Consider the following 20,394-nt stretch of genomic DNA (forward strand, 5'->3'; position numbering starts at 1 on the left):
GTATTCGGGTTAAACACATGGGTTCGATTCCCGCATATATTTCATATGTAGCTTGTTCGAAATGAAATGCCTGCTAATTAATATACTGGAGAAAGGCATCGTTTGCGAATATCAGAGGCAATCGCCGAAACTGAAACCTATTTTGAGGCTTCTTATAGTGCCATCTCCTTGCGAAGGTTGGCTAAACAATGACTTGATGCTTTGACCAAACCCATGTCTTAAGTTTTTCAACCACGACGTGCGTCTGCGGCCAGGTCTCCTTCTACCTGCATTTGACGGCTCATTGGTCTAGTGGTTAGTACCCCTGACTGCGAATCCATGGGTCCCGGGTTCGATCCCCGGCTGAGACAAACATCGATGTGATGAGCATTTGGTGTTGTGCTTAGGTCTTGGGTGTTTAAATATGTATTTATATGTCTATCTATCTATAATATGTATGTATATCCGTTGCCTAGTACCCATAACACAAGCTTCACTAGCTTAGCATGGGACTAGGTCAATTGGTGTGAATTGTCCAAAAAAAAAAAAAACCTGCCACTTTGCCTTGTATGATTAGTTGAAGGAGCTCATATTTTTTGGAGTTACGTAAAACGTGTCCGAAATACTCAAGTTTCCTTTTCTTAACCGTCATAAGCACTTCTTTGTTCTTCCGCATTCTGTCCAGCACGGTTGTATTTCGTATGCGGTCTGTCCAATATATTTTAAGGATACGTCGATAAACCCAGATCTCAAACGCTTCCAGCTTTTTGGACATAAAAATGGTATCGAAAATTTTTATAACCGCTATAATCGTTGTATCGCTCTCTAAGGCAACTATGTTTCTACTTATTATCCGGTACACTTTTGATAGTGCAGTCGTGATCGCTATGTAGTATTAAATAATCCCGCTTATAAAACTAAGAACAAATGACTGAGCCAAAACGTCACTTGTGATTGTAATTGTACTGCCATACATTTGTATTGACAACAAAAACACTGCGATGAGGTCAGAAGACGTCCCGTATGACAAAATTGGATTGATTTTGACATATGGAAGTCACAGCTCGTGCTGCACTCGTTTCTGGATATCACTCTAAGATATAGTAATTGAATGGCTTCGTCGGATGTCGTAGACGTTAAGGCTTCTAGAGGTACGTTGACAAGACAGTAGAGTTATTAAGGGGGCGTCCATATTTTACGTGAGGTGTTTTTTTAAATTTTCTGTACCTCCCTCCCCCCCTGGTGAGATGTCGTGAGATTTTATTTAACCCCCTCCCCCAACCCCCAATCTCACGTGAGATTTTTCAAAATGTGGGTTTCTTACGTAAACGCGTTGGATTGTTATTGAAAAAAGAAAAAAATAGCTGCGTGCTTTTATTTACGACTAAAACAAAATAAGTTGAGCGTTTAGGTATGGAGTTAGCGGGAAGTTGCAGAGATGGCCTTTAGGGTCAACCGTTTTCCAATAGAATTCTATTTCTATTTTTCAAATAGAAAAAAAATTGCGTGATATTTGCCGAGCCCCCCCCCCCTCTCTCTCAAACGTAAGATTAAATGAGATTTGACTCGACCCCCTCCCCCCCTTAAACACCTCACGTAATTTATGGACGCCCCCTAAGACGGCTCACTTAAAATCAAACGAATATATAATAAAGGCTAATCTCACGGATTCATGAATTGTCATGCAAAACAAAAGAATAATACATATACCACCAAATATATAACTATGGAATAATTTGGCATTGTTTATTTTAGCCTATGAACTTACGAACATATTCTAGGTTTAAATCATCGCTTATTATGTATACAGAACAGTAGATAATGCAGTCAACAAACTAATCATATGGGTACATTATCATTTTATACATTATGCAAACAATACACAAGAATCAATTGACATAAGTACTTCAGCCCTGCGATTCTGTAACTCACTTTTCGAACTCACACAGCGGTTTTCGCATCGGCGGTCGCTCTCAAATCAGTCGTAAAGCAGTCGCAGGGCAGCTCTTCAAGCCGATAACGGCCGCTTTCGATACTTAATCCCAATCCAATTTTTACTACTAGATTGTTGGTTCAATCCATTTCTCATAAAAAACTTTTCAATAACTGAACGATGGATAGTCCGATTGTCAATGTTTTAGTAAACCATCTTTGGGAGGACATTTGTATGAAAATGACAGAACGACGCTTTCTATAAAGTATCTTTAAATTCCACAGATCGAATTGTGACATCTAAATTTGCGATGTTCCCACTTTGACCGATTCACGATTTTTGTGGTGCTGTTTTGTTGTTATATATATATATATATATATTATATACCTAGGACGTGTCATATCCTCTGGCAGCTGGAGAAATAAGCGGACAGTGCTTTCAAATGCCACGATGTTTTAAATGAAGTAGAAAAAGTATATATATAAGTAGGGGCAAACGGGTAGGAGGCTCACCTGATGTTAACTAGTGATACCGCCGTCCATGAACACTGTCAATGCCAGACGGCTGCGTTGCTGGCTTTTTAAGAATTGGTACGCTCTTTTCTTGAAGGACCCTAAGTCGAATTGGTTCGGAAATACTTCAGTGGGCAGCTAGTTCCACCTAATTACAGGCTGACAGCTTACCTATGCGCAAGTTACGTTTTGCTTTTCCATAATCTCACTCCAGTTAAATCAGCTTGCTTCAACAGCCTGACCCAGATTGCCTCTGTATGCCAGATCTTGCACGGTGTGATCCGTAGTAAGAGTGTATTCAGACTGATGTTTATGAATATATTTATTAAAATAATGTGACCAGTCCCTTTATATGTAAATCACTTCGCTGGTGATATGAGTTCTAAGCGATCTCTAGTTACAAACGCCTGGAGTATATCCTGGGTTCAAGTGTACAGTTAATTATATAAATTGCTTTTTCATTACCCATACTTAACTTCTACACAAAAAATTTACAGTGAAACAGAACCCATGAATTATTTCAATACAATACCAGCTTATTAATCTACAAAATTCTAAATGACCATATACACACTAACATTACTTTCACTAAAATAAGCCAAATTCAGAAGCGCACTTCACGACGCCCTCACAATCTTATTGTACCGAAGTTTAGAACCAATAACGGTAAAAAAACATTGAGCGTTGGGGGAGTGCTGCGGTATAATAGACTTCCACAAAATATAAAAAGTGCAGACAGCCTGGCAATATTTAAATTTAGACTAAAAGACCATCTCCTGAGTGATCCTAGTTACCTGCGTAAATGAAAGTCCACCCAAGTTATACTTCGATGATTGATCCTTAAAGCTTAAGCACGACGTGATAAATTGTATTTTTAGTATATAAGTTCTCATGTAAGTGACTATTGTCTGTTATGAGAATAAATAAATGTCTTTAAACATAATTATAGAACCCCGTAACTGGTGCTTTCCGCACTCAAAGAATAAGTATCGCAATACAGCGTGGAAGCATTAAACGGACAAACTTTTTAAATTGTTTTAATTTTCTATTTTATTATTATTATGTTGGTTACATATTATTGTAATTACTGTTAAATTTTTCTATTGTTTCTTGTCACGGCGTTAACACAATTTGTAAGGAACGTGTCTATAAAGTATCGTAATTATTAAACAAATTGGTTTTTTTAATTGATTTTCTTAATATTTAATAACCTATCCAACTTACCCAATGATCAGCCCACTCGTTGGCGACGAGAGCAGAACCGAAGGAGCGAGCTGGGTTCATAGCTGATCCAGTGTAGTCCACAGCCAGCAAATGGCCCAAAGTCACAGTCAGACCAATCGCAAGAGGGGCGGTGGCTTTGCTATCGGGTTTGTTAGGGTCACACACCTGTAAAAGAAGAAGTTATTGATTAAATCATCCAGGGTCCCATCAAATTTTTATATTCATGGAAGTGGAGACAGTGAAAGAGTGTCCTATTGTTGTTCTAGTAACTTAAAATAGGGGCTTATAAATTAGACCTGAGTGAATCTATTAATCTAATGGTGACTTTCACCAGTATAATACGCGAAATAGAACTAATTTGAGTGTACGACCAACCAGGCTCCAAAAGATAAACCACTCCTTATATGGAAATTGTATTCGTTTTTACAACAAACTCCCAAGCGAAATTAGAGAATTATTACTAAATAAATTCAAATTTAAACGAAAATTAATCAACAAAGCTTTTTATAAATTTGAGGACTACTTAAATGATCCTAATCCTTGGGATTGAATTGCTCCAGTTCAAACAATTTGTATGACAATACTTGGCGATTAAAAAGAGTGGCGGAAAGTTTCTTGCCAGTTCTTCTTACCCGCTCTACGCCCTTGACTTGCGAACTGGTAGTAAATGGAAATTTACGATTAATTTAACTTGACGATTCAAAAGTGTACTTGGTTACCCACTTGAATAAAGATATTTTGAGTTTGAGTTTAATGTGCAAGACGATGTTGATGGCGATAATGGACACTCTCATTGCCCTCTGGCTTGCGAGTGCCGGACATTTAAAGGTGGGAACTGACCAACGTTACGAGGTGTAATGTAACATGTAATGTAATGTTACACAGCGAGCATACGTGCAGTCAGTACGTCGTGTTACGGGGAAACCAGCGAGCAACGAGCCGCTCGTTGCTCGCTTTGAGTGCTCCACCCGGCTTTCGGTTTTTTGGCGAATCCTTTGACTGTTACGCGGTTCAGTAATTAAGCGTCGCACGTCGCGAGTGATCATGATTATGATTTTCTATAAATTGTGTCTTTAAGTACTTTTGGTCCAATTAAATTTAACAGTTCTTCAAAATCGAGACCTGCGTACAAAGTTTTTATACTGTCCAGTAATCATTTGTTTTTAATATTGCAATCAATAACAAACCACCTCATATTCCTGTGTTTTTAAATAAGTTTTATGTCCAGTAACATTTTTTCTTCTTCTTACTTTGGATGAAACAATAATTAAATAGAATGAAAAATATCAACATTATCAATATCACATCGCGTGAACACTGGCGGCGAAAGTGGAGCACAGAGTTTTGACAAGCATGTTACGCCGATTTTAGAACTTGCTCGATGCGTAAAGGTGGGAACTGACCAAAGTTACGATGTGTAATGTAGCATTCGCATCGAGCGTGTAACGCATCGAGCATGTTACGCTGTGTATGAAAATCGGCGTAATATGCTCGTCAAATGTCTGTGCTCCGCTTTTGCCGCCAGTGTTCACGAGATGGCCGACAGCGAGGACGCGTTGGTATCTTTTATTCTACTTAATTATTGTTTCATCTAAATTAAGAAGAAAAAACGTTACTGGAGATCAAACTTATTTAAAAACATACGCCATGTGGTGGTTTGTCATTGATAGCAACTTTGAAAAACCAAATGATTACTGGACAGTATAAAAACTTTGTACGCATCGGAGACCGATCGATTTTGAAGAACTGTTGAATTTATTTGCTCTGGATGAGCTGGGTTCCACAACACTTCCTCTTTTCTTCCATTTTTTCTATAAATACAGAGATTTTTCTTTTTTCCACTCCATGTTTGATTGATTGACGTGTGATTACTCGCGACGCGCGTGCGCTCGGGACGACTTTTGACAAAGAGCGTACTGACCGAACCGCGTAACACTCAAAGGATTCGCCAAAAAACCGACAGCCGGGTGGAGCACTCAAAGCGAGCAACGAGCCGCTCGTTGCTCGCTGGTTTCCCCGTAACACGACGTACTGACTGCACGAATGCTCGCTGTGTAACATTACATTACATGTTACATTACACCTCGTAACGTTGGTCAGTTCCCACCTTAACACGCTCGATGCGAATGCTACATTACACCTCGTAACTTTGGTCAGTTCCCACCTTTAGAATAGGTACGCTGTTTTCTTAACCCTTAGTCGATTTGGACTGTGCACCAATGGACTTTCTTTCTATGTGCGCATTTAACATGTGCTCGAACGGTGAAGGAAAACATCGTGAGGAAACCGACATGTCTTAGACCCAAAAAGTCGACGGCGTGTGTCAGGCACTGGAGGCTGATCACATGCCTATTAGATTTAAAAATGATCATGAAACAGATTCAGAAATCTGAGACCAAGACCTAAAGAGGTTGCAGCGCCACCGATTTCTTTTTTACAAAAAAATACAAGCGCTCTTCAAATTGTCACACAGTTAAATACATTATATACGTTCCAGAGGTACGTGTCCCATGGGGCACCCTTAATCCGCCATTAAACATATCACATCGTTAGTAAATTAGTTTTCTTGAAACTTGTATAGTTGTACACGCATTGACACTCCCCGTGTGCTATCAGACGAGTCACGCAAGTTTTATTTTTCAATATGAAGTGTCGCCAGAATAATTAAAAGATTGCTGGAGCCCACGAACAAAGGCTCCACCATCAGGGGCCATCCATAAAGTACGTCACACGTTAATGGGGAGGGAGGGTATCACCGAAGTGTGACATCGTGTGACAAGGGGCATGGGGGGGTCAATACTTTTTGTGACGTCACATGTTAAAATTTTAAATACTAAAACGCAAAGTTTGGATGTGAATTAAAAATTTACGAACTTGATCTATATTTATTATTAATTAAGCATTCTCGCTATGCGATAATCTCTCATGCAACGTCATTTAACTTCTAGAGCGGCGTTGTAATGCAAGTGAGACACTCAAATTCACGAGAATTTTGAATGGTAAGGATTTAAATAGGTTTAAGTCGTCGGCGAGTGCTCATGAAATGTTGGACTTTATGTTGATTTTATTAGATTATTATTTAATAAAAATAAGTAAAAAATGAAAATAGCTGTTTTCTCTCGATTATTTTTAAATACATACATGAATTTAAAAAATGTGTGACGTCACATCAGGAGGGAGGTGGGGGGGGGAGTTATAAAAATGTGGCAACCTGTGACAAGGACGGGGGGAGGGGTTCAAAAGTCCTAAAATTCGTGTGACGTACTTTATGGATGGCCTCACGAGACTATTCATCTTGGTGACAGACACCATAGAGAACACAAGAATAGAGTGTCTTCTCCTTAACAGAGAATATAAGTATATATTGGAGGCGTTATAGGTTGAATTCGTGTATGCGGTGATGTTAGTTATTTCGACTATGTATTTGCGTGTTGTTCCAACGAGAATGTAAGTACGTGCTTCTATTTCACCATGCCTACTGCTGATAGAGGACAAATATTTGTTTTTTTAATAATTATTAATTACATAAAATGTCATGTGGAACATGGTGTAATGGTTGCAGCTCCTTACAAACATTTTGTAAAACAAAAACTTGGCGATTAATAAGTGTGGCGGAGAGTTTTTTGCCAGTTCTACTCGTCCGTTCTCTTAATTTGAGAACTGACAGTAAATGTGAAATTAGAAGCATTTCATATGTTTTTCTTTATTGACGTTCACAAGTGTACATTGTGTTACCTAAATGAATAAATGATTTTGAATTTGAATAGACTTAGTATTGTCTTTGATTTACATAACCTTTACACATTTAAAGAAAAAACTGAATACATAACTTCAATCCGGTTAAACAGTCTTTTCTTTAATTGAATAGACTTATTAGTAAATTAAAATTAAAGTAAATGAAAAAAAAAAATTAGGTTATACTTAGTCTTAGGTTAGACTGTGATGTCTCAATAAAAAAAAATCATCATCATGAGCACACCCTACTTTTACACCATCACGCAACAGTCGAAATAGGTATTACTTAGGTATTATTTAATAATTTTTATAGATCTTTTCCTTTCTTAAATGTTTGAACTTTTTTGTATATAATGTATTTATTCTTTGGCTAGCTTTAGCTTTAGGATTACGAAGTAAATAAAAATGTTTGTGTATCGTGTTGTGTATTTAAACAGTTCTTATATTGATCATGCTAAATTAAATAGGGGCACGCGATCAGTCGAATCTAGCTATTATCGAGACAAATGATTCGACACGCCCTCATCGAACGTTTGCTTTAATGAAATATTATCTGTTGAAACGCCTTGATTTTGACAATTGTAATAACATAGCCTGTGGCAAATTTAATTTGGAGAATGGACAAAACTTGCGAGTTTAAATTGTATTAAAAACTATAATATGACCCGATGAACTTTATAACAGCCCTGCGATTCTGTAACTCACTTTTCGAATGCCAAATCATAAAATGACTGCTTCACGACTGATTTGAGAGCGACCGCCGATGCGAAAACCACTGTGTGAGTTCGAAAAGTGAGTTACAGAATCGCAGGGCAGATATGTAACAAATTTCAGAAGGCACCTATAATTTATAAATATGACAACCAAGTGGCAATAGACACAATAGTCAATAGACAAAAGATATCAAATAGTTTCCAGCTAGGAACAGTTTTTATTTTTATGTTTCCCACCGTTTAAACCTACCTAACTTTCACAAATATTTTAAGATCATAATTAGCCAAATCGGTCCAGCCATTCTTGACTTTTAGCGAACAGCTTTTCCGACAATTGAATTAACACATTTCTGACGTAACGTCTGACAGATTTATTCTGAAGATCCATACAAACAAGTGCACAGGCGCTAATTACAGATAAAAGTTAAACCCTTAAACGATTTCAATCAACGAATAAGTATCGCAATCTTAGAAACAGGGATCCAGCTTCATAAATTTATTTTTGTTTTCTATTTATCCATTTTTAATTATTATTATCTTAATATATATAATTTACGTGTCACGTTGTTTGTCCGCTATGGACTCCTAAACTACTGAACCGATTTCAATCAAATTTGCACACCGTGTGCGGTTTGATCTAACTTAAAAGATAGGATAGCTTACATCTCAATTTATACCCGCAATATTATTTTATTGCAAAATATTTGTTTATTATTTGATAGTCACAATTCTAACAGATGGCGCTGTGTTGAAAGTACCAACGTTTCACATTAAAGCTACAATTTAATGTCATAACTACTAAAAAAGCATGGTGGTCCCCATGACTGGTGTTCTCCTACCGTTTCCCTTGAATAGTTTACTACTATGTAATATAACAAAAACCTAAGCCACAGCAATGCTTGACCGAGTCTACTAGTTATTATATATATTTGTGTGTTATTAAATATATTCCTAGTATTATTAAAAACAGTAACAATTTATTTGTAATCACTATACGTTAGTACGTCAAAACTAAGAACTCCCACGCGTTATAAAAGCAACTTCATTTCCATAACTAATGAGTAATTTAAAACTTGATGTTCTTTGAGTGACCTCTCAATAAATATAATGTTAAGAAAAGATTTTTTCGCTTTTAAAATACTTACACAATTAATTTAATGGGTAACAAAAGTGTAAAAACCTATAAATAAATATTTTCATTTTTCTTTTGTTTTTCATCGCAGTGAATTTATATGTCGCAACAATGTTATATGTAAAATACATTATAGCGCAGGCTTCGAATGGTGGATGAGCATTCAGTGAGAATTGTTATTTCCAGTTTGAATTGATAATGACATCTTGTCACGGAATCTAATGTTTATTGCAAACAACGCTCTAAGAGAATTTAATAGGCTTTGTAGGCGAGCGTTTATTTGAGTACTAGCGGTAGCAGTGTGGACTCAATTTCCGCACTCAGACACAATCCGTTGTGCGTAAAGGCTCCTTTCAGAAGCTCCGAGGATTTCTGTTAGTTGGTAAGCCACAGCCATGCATTCCAGGACTACGTGGGTGACTGATTTCTCTGCGCTGTAATAGCCTCTGCACATGCGACTGTCTGTTGCGCCTGGGACCGTCAGCGATAGCTGAATATGCTTAAAAGGAGTGTTAAGAATATCCATAGCGCTAAATCACCTGTATCATCAGCCCACATACCAACCCTCACGTACATATACTCACTTTCACACCGTCACACAACACAGCCGAATAAAGGTATTACGGATTTAATAATTTTTATTGCTTTTCCTTTCGTAAATCTTTGACACTTTTTGTATATATGTATTATGTATTCCATCCTTGGCTAAGTTTAGTATAATAGTTTTTTGTTGTCCTACAGCTATATATTAGCTGTAGGATTACGAAATAAATAAATATGAATTAGACGCAGACGCATAAATATGAACAGAACAAAAAAATTTCAAAGCATTACAGTTGTGTATATGTGACCTTTCACAGTATTTATTAATTTCGTAATCCTACTGCTAGCTTAAATTATTTATAACAAAAAACAATTATACTAAAGATATAGCCAAAGATGGAATACATATACAAAATAGTTCAAACATTTTCAAAAGGAAGAGATAAATAAAAATGATTCAATACATTTGAGACTGCACAGAAAACGCTATTCGTTTTGGCAAGTGACTGTAGTAGCGCATGTTTTGACTAGCTATTACAGTCCAATCACAATCAAACGTTTCACTGGCGTTTCACGACAGCAAAACCGCCCGTTTACAAACACAATCCAGACAATTGCGGCTAATCGTGGCTTCGCTAAGGCCGTTCGTGAGAAACATGATATTATCATTATGCCTAGATTTGTAATTGTTATAATTTGTAATGACTAATTTTATTATGTTTTATAAGTATTTCCATTATTAGACTTTCCGTATAAATCTTTGAAGTTATCCATAATTATTTGCTATGTGATTTGAATTCCTACTTTGCTAAGCATAAAGATATTTATTTTGATTAAAATTAAGCTACAAAACTTGCGTACTTGCGTAGGCGCATGAAGGCGTTAGGTTAGGGTCCTTAAGACAGCCACTAGGCCAACACTGCTCTATAAATTATTATAACCTACATAAAATTATTACACTAGAACCTTATATACCTTACATAACTTCATATCTCTAAACATAATTAAAAATAAAACTTACCCCACAAACAACAAAGATTAGCACGAATCCCAGGAAGAACTCAATGCCAAAGCCCTGTAGTGACGTCACTTCCGTTCCGAGGCCTGTAACGCCCAATTTGCCCGCAGCCCTATCCGGCGTAAAGGCCTTCAGTAATCCAGAGCCGGCGGCTGCGCCTGCGCACTGCGCTACTACGTAGAGAATAGCACGAGCCAATTTGACGCGTCCGGTCGCCAACATACCAGCTGTTACGGCTGGGTTAAGGTGACCTCCAGATATATGACCTATGGCCTAGAAGAAAAGCATTGTCTATGGTGGTGGTGAAGTTTTAAAAAACGTCACGAAGATGTGCAGCGTTTTTGTCGAAGAAAAGGGAGAGACCGATTGAGAGAGAGTGAGAAGGGTCTTATAGAAATTCTAATACACATTAGTATTTTATATTTTATGCAAAATAATTTATTGAAATCTCAATTGACGAATTGTAAATTAAAATGTCACGTGTTTTTATTATCGAAGAAAAAAATTAAATTTATAATTTGTATTAATTTACGACACTTAATATTTTAATGACAATTAAATTCCTAACATATCTTCCTTTTTCCTTCTCTCTAAGTCTCGGAATCGAAAGTTTTAGATTTGTATAACAACAATGAACAAGGCTTAAAAATTAGTTTTGCCTTAAGAAGTTTCACTTCTGACATGTGTTCTTTGTACGCACACACTTTTTTCGATGGATAGCGGTCCAAACGAGCCTATGGGACGCCAAAAAAGGGACAGCCCTGCGATTCTGTAACTCACTTTTCGAACTCACACAGCGGTTTTCGCATCGGCGGTCGCTCTCAAATCAGTCGTGAAGTAGTCATTTTATGATTTGTCATTCTGAAAAGGGAGCTTGTAGTTTATTGTTTGTTAGAATGCCAAATCATAAAATGACTGCTTCACGACTGATTTCAGAGCGACCGCCGATGCGAAAACCGCTGTGTGAGTTCGAAAAGTGAGTTACAGAAATCGCAGCCCATGGACACTCATGTTAGTGGGTGCCTTTGCAGTATACTGTTTTTTAAAACAATTGGATGTCGTATCTCCTAGGGAAGACACCTCACGTCAGTTAGTTCGCAAAAGAAAGTGTCTTGTGAACGTGGAAGACTCCCATCCATCAAGGTGATGCGGATAAAATATTGAATTAAGTTATATCAAATGGACAAAATAATTACATGCAAGGCATTGATATACAAAAAACCCAAGATGCACACTCAACGTCTAAAAAACGTCCTCAAAAAATGAGCGCAACATTCTAAATTGTGCACTCATTTCAAATAGTCTCGCGTCTAATAAGTGGAGTCGATGTTATTTATTTGTGTTTTTTTTTATAAATAAATTTATGTACTTTTGAACTTTTTTGTGTGTAGTTTTTGACAAATATATTTACGCTATATAAAGTGTAGGTCAGGAGGTAGCTAATTTAACATTTTTTTTTAATTTAAAGAAAAAACTTTTTAACCGGATTAAAGTTATGTATTATTATAAATTTACAACTATTTAACATCCAACACCTTTTGTCTTCAGTCACCGTGACCACGCACGCTGTAAAGCACCCGAAAAGTCGGATAAATTTATAATTATGTTAAATAGTTATAAATAAAAAAGTCATGTTCGACTCCACTCAATACCTTGTCCTACCGACCACAGTCGGTCGTAAAATTTTATTGCTTTAAGTACGTATACACTGCGTTGTAATAACAACTTTAAACAATTCGCGTAAGGTTGATTTTGCAATAATATATGCTTGTAACATATACTGTTATAGACATACTGTTATAGAAAGGGACAGAAATAGTGTTTCGGGACACTTTCGAGCGTTACTTTTATTCGAGACTGTGCATCTTGGGTTTTTTGTATATCAATGATGCAAGGCAAGTTAGTAATTCTTTTTTGGGAAAAGGGATACTCTTCTTTAATAAAATCCCAGAGGCTCTTTAATTCTGCCTTTTAATAAATTTAAGAAATGTATTAAAGAAAAGCTGTGTAAAAAGTCTTACTATAAAGTTAACGATTATCTAGTTGATAAAAGGGCCTGTCTGCTAGACAGGCTCCTTCTAATTAATTTGCGATATTTGTTTTAAAATAAGTGTTGTTTGATGATTTGCTATTTAAAAAGAGTACCGAGAGTTTTTTACGCCGGCTTTTTCTCTCGGCCTCTGTCTTCTTTGCCGATGTGTAGGGATGCCTACAAATTCAAATTTAATGACGTGGAATAAGTGATACATGTATCTTATGTTCCATAATAATCTTTTTTTTTTTTGATGAAGGAGGCCTCAAATGGACTAAGAAAAGAGGCTGATGATGAATACTTACTGAAACAGCAGCAAATACAGCTAGACCAAAGCTAAACGCGATGAGTACGATGTTGGGCGCAGCATCCACACCCTGAGTCACATTTATACAAGCCCCACATCCGAAGAGATTCAAGAGGAGATTTCCTATAAAATAAATGCATGAATTAAGTTTGGTGGCGGTTTTTGTATCAAGTAAAACTTTTTTTTTTTTTTTTAAAGACATTTCACACCAATTGACCTAGACCCATGCTAAGCTGGTGAAGCTTGTGTTATGGGTACTAGACAACGGATATACATACATATTATAAATAGATAGACATATAAATACATATTTAAACACCCAAGACCTAAGCACAACACCAAATGCTTATCACATCGATGTTCGTCTCAGCCGGGGATCGAACCCGGGACCCATGGATTCGCAGTCAGGAGTACTAACCACTAGACCAATGAGTCGTCAACTCTTTGTTTGAAGCATGGTAACAACTGACTTTAAAGCTACGGTTTCCTAGAAAAGCGGTGCCGTTATCTAACGACCGTAATGTACCCATACGTTGTCCAAAATAACATCGGAGTATCTTTTCTAGAGAACGTTGAGTGTCACCGTAACGTCAAATAGCGATGCTGTTATTTGCATGACGGCCGTCATAGCGGTAATAAACAGTAGTTCAACGTTTTTCGCGTGAAGCGGTTTATTATATAGGCGATTTATTGAAGTGAAACTTCTTTATCTGGGTTGGAAAAAAATTTAGTGTAACATTTTTTCGTTACGCGTCACATTTTTCGGTTACGCGCCATGTTGCTTTTTGAAGTCAAACTTCTTTATCGGCGTTGGAATGAAAGTTCTTTATCGACGTATGGGAGAAATTTTGTAGCAAATCGTCACGTTTTTTGGTTACGCGCCATGTTGCTTTTTGAAGTGAAACTTCTTTATCGGCGTTAGAATGAATTTTTTATCGACGTACCTATGGGAGAAATTTTGTAGCAAATCGTCACGTTTTTCGGTTACGCGCCATCTTTTTCTTGTCCCTACCACGGTTGATCCGAAGAGATTCGAAGCCATTAATAACAAAAATATATAATAACGATAACAATGATAGTAATAATTCTATTACAATTAATGAAAATCTGTAATAATCTTAGTAGTAATAAGGTAAAATTGTAATTGTATTTGTATTCATGTCTATGATAATAAAAGCCTTTTGTTAAACTTTATTTAACCAATTTCGTTAAGTTGCATATAGTAGATCATTTTTCGAAATATAAGGTCATAAATAAGTTTCACTTCTTACGTGTGTACACCTAGTACACGCACACATTTTTTAATACAATGACTTGGAGGAGCGGAAATGATGAACAATTAATTGATTTTGATAAAAATGCTGAAGCTATGTACAATATCGATTCCAAAGAGTAAAGACGAGCTCAGATGAAGAGAAATTTGTGGAACGAAATTGGAATAACACTTCAAAAATACGGTCGCACTACTTTCTAGGAAACCACAGCTTGGCCACCGTAAAGACGGCCGTTACTTAACGGCACCGCTTTTCTAGGAAACCGTAGCTTAATGGTTTAAAATATGAGCTTATAACTAACACAAAATTACGGGTACTGCCCTGCGATTCTGTAACTCACTTTTCGCATCGGCGGTCGCTCTCGAATCAGTCGTGAAGCAGTCATTTTATGATTTGGCATTCTGAAAAGGTGAGAACTTGTAGTTTATTGTTTATCAGAATGCCAAATCATAACATTACTGCTTCACGACTGATTTCAGAGCGACCGCCGATGCGAAAACCGCTGTGTGAGTTCGAAAAGTGAGTTACAGAATCGCAGGGCTGGGGTTGCGACGCTGGATTAACATAAAGTAATTTGACTTATGGAAGAGTTCGTAAATCTAAGTGACACTTAAGTTATTGGACATGATTGAAGAATTTTAAATTACAGTTTATGAGTGTGGGAAAAACTAAAGGGCTCATATTGGCTTCAAGTGTGCGATGATTATTTACATTTGTTTACGCTTTGTTTTTAACTAAAGTATCTTTATATATATAATTCTTCTGTGAGTGTGTATGTCACTGAACTTCTCTCAAACGACTGGACCGATTTTGATGAAATTTTTTGTGTGTGTTCAAGGGGATCTGGGAATGGTTTAGATTCACAAATCAGCCCGCCAGATGGCGCTGCAGTCGGTACTTTCATACTTTGCTTTACTAATTGCTTGAAATATCATGCAGGACAACGTCTGTCGGGTCCACTAGTATATATATATGTAACTAAACTAATGTTGGGTTACATGACTCATGTAACAAATTTTATTAATTTATTTATCATAGTAATAAAAGTCTTATATATATTAAGATTATATACTACTACACGAACTTCGTTTCTCCTTAATGCCTAGCCTACCTTTTTAGTACCAACCAACATGGAACATTTTGCTATGCTACCCCGGAGACTATTAGATTTTCCGGAATGAAAACTTTTTAGGTTGTTCAGTGAACTTTTCTCTATAATAAACCTCAGAGTTCAAGTCAAAGTTTATACAAATAAAAAATAAGGACTGATCGTAGAGAAGTGAAAATTAAGGGTTATATGTATTTTTGTATGTTGTATAAAAACAAAACATTTTTTGGATGGACACCCCTTATCACTTAGGGGTTTAAAAGTAGGTAGCCGATACTCAGACATACTGAATATGCATAAAAAATTTCATAAGAATCGGTCGAGCCGTTTCAGAGGATTTTATATATTAGATGTTAACTATGTAGCTTTTTTCTTTGGCATCTGTGTGCTCCAAAATCCGTCATTTTCATTCAATACAATAATAAACGAAATGTATATCATACCCAAGGTATTTTATGAGACATGAGGCCCTAACAGAGTCGGGTATGTGGGACCCTCGTAGGGTGAGATTCAGAAACGGGATAGCATGAACTTAATCTCCTCTGTCAACATCCAACATGATTTTGGCATACGGGTGTAACAGTCTCGTGTTTGAATCCGGTTTAGGCTAAGATATAGAACTATATGTTATTTTTAGTCTAAGTTTGGCCATGCATGGGCTTAAAATAAATAAATAAATGACTGAATCTCAGGGTCTGATAGGACTCCTTATTAATGTTCGTACTGGCGATATGGGTGATGCATTTGATAATATGTTACATCTAATATATAAAATTCTCGTGTCACAGTTTTCGTTGCCATACTCCTCCGAAACGGCTTGAACGATTTCGATGAAATTTTTTGTGCTTATCCGGTATCTATGAGAATCGGCCAAAATCTATTTTTCATCCCCCTAAATGTTAGGGGTAGTCCACCCCTAAATTCTTTATTTTATTTTTTTGACAAAATTTTTAATTTCTATTTTTTTATAATACAGCATTCAAATATACATACAACCCCTAACTTTCATCCCTCTACGATCAACCCCTATTTTTTTATTATAATTGATATACATGGCAAAACGACGTTTGCCCGGTCAGCTAGTAAACTATAGTAATATTTGACGACTCATTGGTCTAGTTAGTACCCCTGACTGCGAATCCATGGGTCCCGGGTTCGATCCCCGGCTAAGACGAACATCGATGTGATGACCATTTGGTGTTGTGCTTAGGTCTTGGGTGTTTAAATATTTATTTATATGTCTATCTATCTATAATATGTATGTATATCCGTTGCCTAGTACCCATAACACAAGCTTCACCAGCTTAGAATGGGACTAGGTCAATTGGTGTGAATTGTCTTTAAAAAAAAATGCATCGTATAAAAATATGTACGTTTTCGTGCACAAAAACGTTCATATTTTTAAGTCAACGGAAATGAGCATCTGTCGAAGTAGACATGGGGAGAAATTGGCTGTGCCAAAAATCAATCTGGAACTGTTTAGGAAAAATACCTATTGTATGGCAAACAAAGGTTTACAATAATTTACCAAAAGAATTAAAGGATCTTCCGACAAGTCTTTAAAAATCGACTTGGTGTATTTTTGTGTGTACTTTTGAAAAAAAAAAATATTATTCTATAAATGATTATTTTCGTGAGACACTGTAGTTGATATAAATTTATTAACGTATGATATGATATGTACGATACAAATAATATAAGAATTGACCAATTCATATGACTAATAATGTAAAATGTAAAATTCCTTTAAAGACAAATTTGCGCGCCATTGTGTGGTAGAATATGCGATCTTACGATTGTACCACCTTACACATTTTTACACGCTTTATATTAGCTTCACCTGTATGTATGTATGTATGTATGTAACCGACTCCTTCGGACTCGATTTTGACCCACTTTAAACGGACATATTTAATTCAAACTTTGTACACTTATAAAGAATCAGCGACAATATAATAATTTCATAGGTTTATCTCGAAAAAATAATGAAATTTTTTTTAAGTCCACAAAGCAATACGATTAAATTGAGACAACACGTATTGCTGCTAGGACTAAAAAGTGGAAAATAAATACGTATAGTTAAAAAAAACTATAAAACACGCTTTTAAAGCACATCAAACTAAAAAGTGAAAAATAATTCCTAATTTAGGCTGAAAATGGTAATGAACAAAAAAATACTGGTTTTATTGTGAAAAAGCGTGGGTAGACGAAAAATATTGCACAGCTTTTTAAATTATTATTATTATTAAGAAATACATACCGATAAACTCAGCCAACAAGGCTTTGCTGATTCCCACGGCGCCTCCCGCCAGCTCATCCAAGCCAAGTTTGTGTCCCAGTTCACCCATTGTTCTGAAATAAATAAAATGAAATGAATAACACTTTCAACGGTCGATATACTAAATATAATTTCAAAAATCGTTAATTTACGGACATTCTCACTCGTAGTTGCCTCTTTAATGATACATTAATACATTTAAATACGCTTTATCGTAATTAAAATCATAATTAGGGTATTCTAATTGTTGATTACCTTGATTGATTGATTAGAAGCATATAATATATACTTAGACCATGATTCAAATTAATAGATCGGAAGCGAATCTTTCGCTGTCGGGATCCAAACTCACTATTTATTTAAGTGTATGTATATGTCACCGTAAAATTGTAAACACCGTTAGATTGTAATCTATCTCGCGAGATTGTAAACTGTCGAAAGATTGTGAACCTCAACGAACTGCTTACAATTTAACGTATTATTATTCGGTAGTTATATGAAATTGTTGGGAAGTAAAATTAATCTGTAATTGACCAAAGAAGTTTGAATGATAACTAAGTTAGTGTAGTACAATCTACCGAATAATAATACGTTAAATTTTAAGCAGTTCGTTGAGGTTCACAATCTTTCGACAGTTTACAATCTCGCGAGATAGATTACAATCTAACGGTGTTTACAATTTTACGTTAACATATATATAACAATACAAAATTCATAATTAAAATGTCAGCTACTATCACGTAATATTTACTTTAGATTAAGGATTCTGCACTTCTCGCACGCATCATGTTTCTTTTTTTTTGTTTTTCTCAACTAGGGTTGCCTGGAAGAGATCGCTTATTAGCGATAAGGCCGCCCGTTGCATCCCTTATAATTTTTATGTATTGTGTTTCTTTTATTTGCAACGAAGTGTAAATAAATAAATAAATATTTGCTGGTTACAAATATTTTAATATAATAGAAAAACATTAACCTTAAAATATAATAACTAAAATATATTATTAAAAGGAGCCCCTTTGATAATACTGGCAGCGTTCCCCCCTTTGAAAATCTAGACTAAATCTTTGTCCGAGATAGCTGCCAGCTCTTCGATCTCCTGTGATGTCGACTAACCTTCTTGCTATTTTCTTAAAAAGCCTCATAGCGCTAGGACCCCACAGACACTGAATGAAACAAAATCATATTCGGAGCCAGCCCTGCGATTCTGTAACTCACTTTTCGAACTCACACAGCGGTTTTCGCATTTGGCATTCTGAAAAAGTGGGAGCTTGTAGTATATTGTTTACCAGAATGCCAAATCATAAAATGACTGCTTCACGACTGATTTGAGAGCGACCGCCGATGCGAAAACCGCTGTGTGAGTTCGAAAAGTGAGTTACAGAATCGCAGGGCTGTATTTGCATGCTTTAGCTTTTTCAGCCGCTTCATATTATACATATATTTTGTATAATCATAACAATATGATTATACGATTATAGCTATGGTTATAATAATAAGTGGGTATCATATAACGTGTTTTGTGGTACACCGCTATTAAAAATCGTTTTATTTTACATTTATACTAAAAGACCTTCATTATCATTTGTTTTTTATTTTAAAGAATAAGGTGCAAACGGAGATCAGTATCATCTGATGTTAAGTGATAATATGTAAAATATCAGAGGTCTCCATTGAAGACTTAGAGTGTTGTTCCCACGTTAATGTAAGTGCGTGCTTCTATTTCCCCATGCCAACTGCTGGTAGAGGACAAATCTTTGTTTTTTTTCGTTTATAATTTTTTTTTATTGTGAACAGCGTTGGCCTAGTGGCTTCAGCGTGCGACTCTCATCCCTGAGGTCGTAGGTTCGATCATCGGCTATGCACCAATGGACTTTCTTTCTATGTGCGCATTTAACATTCGCTCGAACGGTGAAGGAAAACATCGTGAGGAAACCGGCTTGCCTTAGACCCGGTGTCAACGGCGTGCGTAGGGACAGAAGGCTGATCACCTACTTGCCTATTAGATTACAAAATAATCATGTAATAGATACAGAAATCTGAGGCCCAGACCTAAATAGGTTGTAGTGCCATTGATTATTATTTTAATTATTATATTTTTATATGAATAGATTTTACTTAAAGAGTTCATGTGTTGTGTGAAAGAACTTGGCGGTTAAAAAGAGTGGCGGAGAGTTTATTGCCAGTTCTTCTCGTCCGTTCTACGCACTGGATTTGAGAACTGGCAGTAAATGTACGTTTTTATTAACGTTCATAAGTGTACATTGTGTTACCTAAATGAATAATTGAATTTGAATTGGCACGCTCTTTTCTCTGTGAACATCTGAGTCTATACATACATACATTTTATTTGTAAGTGAATATATCCATTTTATTAAGGGCGGTGGTCCACATCAAATGTGGTTTAACGGCGAGAGGTAATTACGTTCCTTTTCATCACTAACAGTAAAAACAAAAGTAAAGAAGTTACAAATAAAATGTTATTTTATTTTTTTAAAAGGTTTACTAAACCTGGAATTAGTAGACGCCAGCTAAAGAATAAAATAAAGTAATTAAAGTTAGTTCGTGATATTGAAATATTGGTTATTTTTGTATTAGGTCAAATTAGG

At 36.1% G+C, this 20,394-nt stretch overlaps 1 protein-coding gene across 1 annotated transcript in view; it reads right to left on the minus strand.

Annotated features, from left to right (window-relative positions):
• Positions 1-20,394, minus strand: part of LOC125061753 (aquaporin AQPAe.a) — a 72,732-nt gene that overhangs the window by 6,724 nt on the left and 45,614 nt on the right. Inside the window, exons 2-5 of the mRNA XM_047667342.1 lie at positions 17,771-17,862; positions 13,127-13,251; positions 10,793-11,062; positions 3,649-3,813 (exon numbers count right to left, since the gene is read on the minus strand). Coding sequence (XP_047523298.1) covers positions 3,649-3,813; positions 10,793-11,062; positions 13,127-13,251; positions 17,771-17,858 — 648 coding nt within the window. The 5' untranslated portion in view covers positions 17,859-17,862. The remainder of the gene's footprint in view (positions 1-3,648; positions 3,814-10,792; positions 11,063-13,126; positions 13,252-17,770; positions 17,863-20,394) is intronic.

The sequence above is a fragment of the Pieris napi genome, chromosome 24 (genome assembly GCF_905475465.1).
Source record: "Pieris napi chromosome 24, ilPieNapi1.2, whole genome shotgun sequence".
NCBI lineage: Eukaryota > Metazoa > Arthropoda > Insecta > Lepidoptera > Pieridae > Pieris > Pieris napi.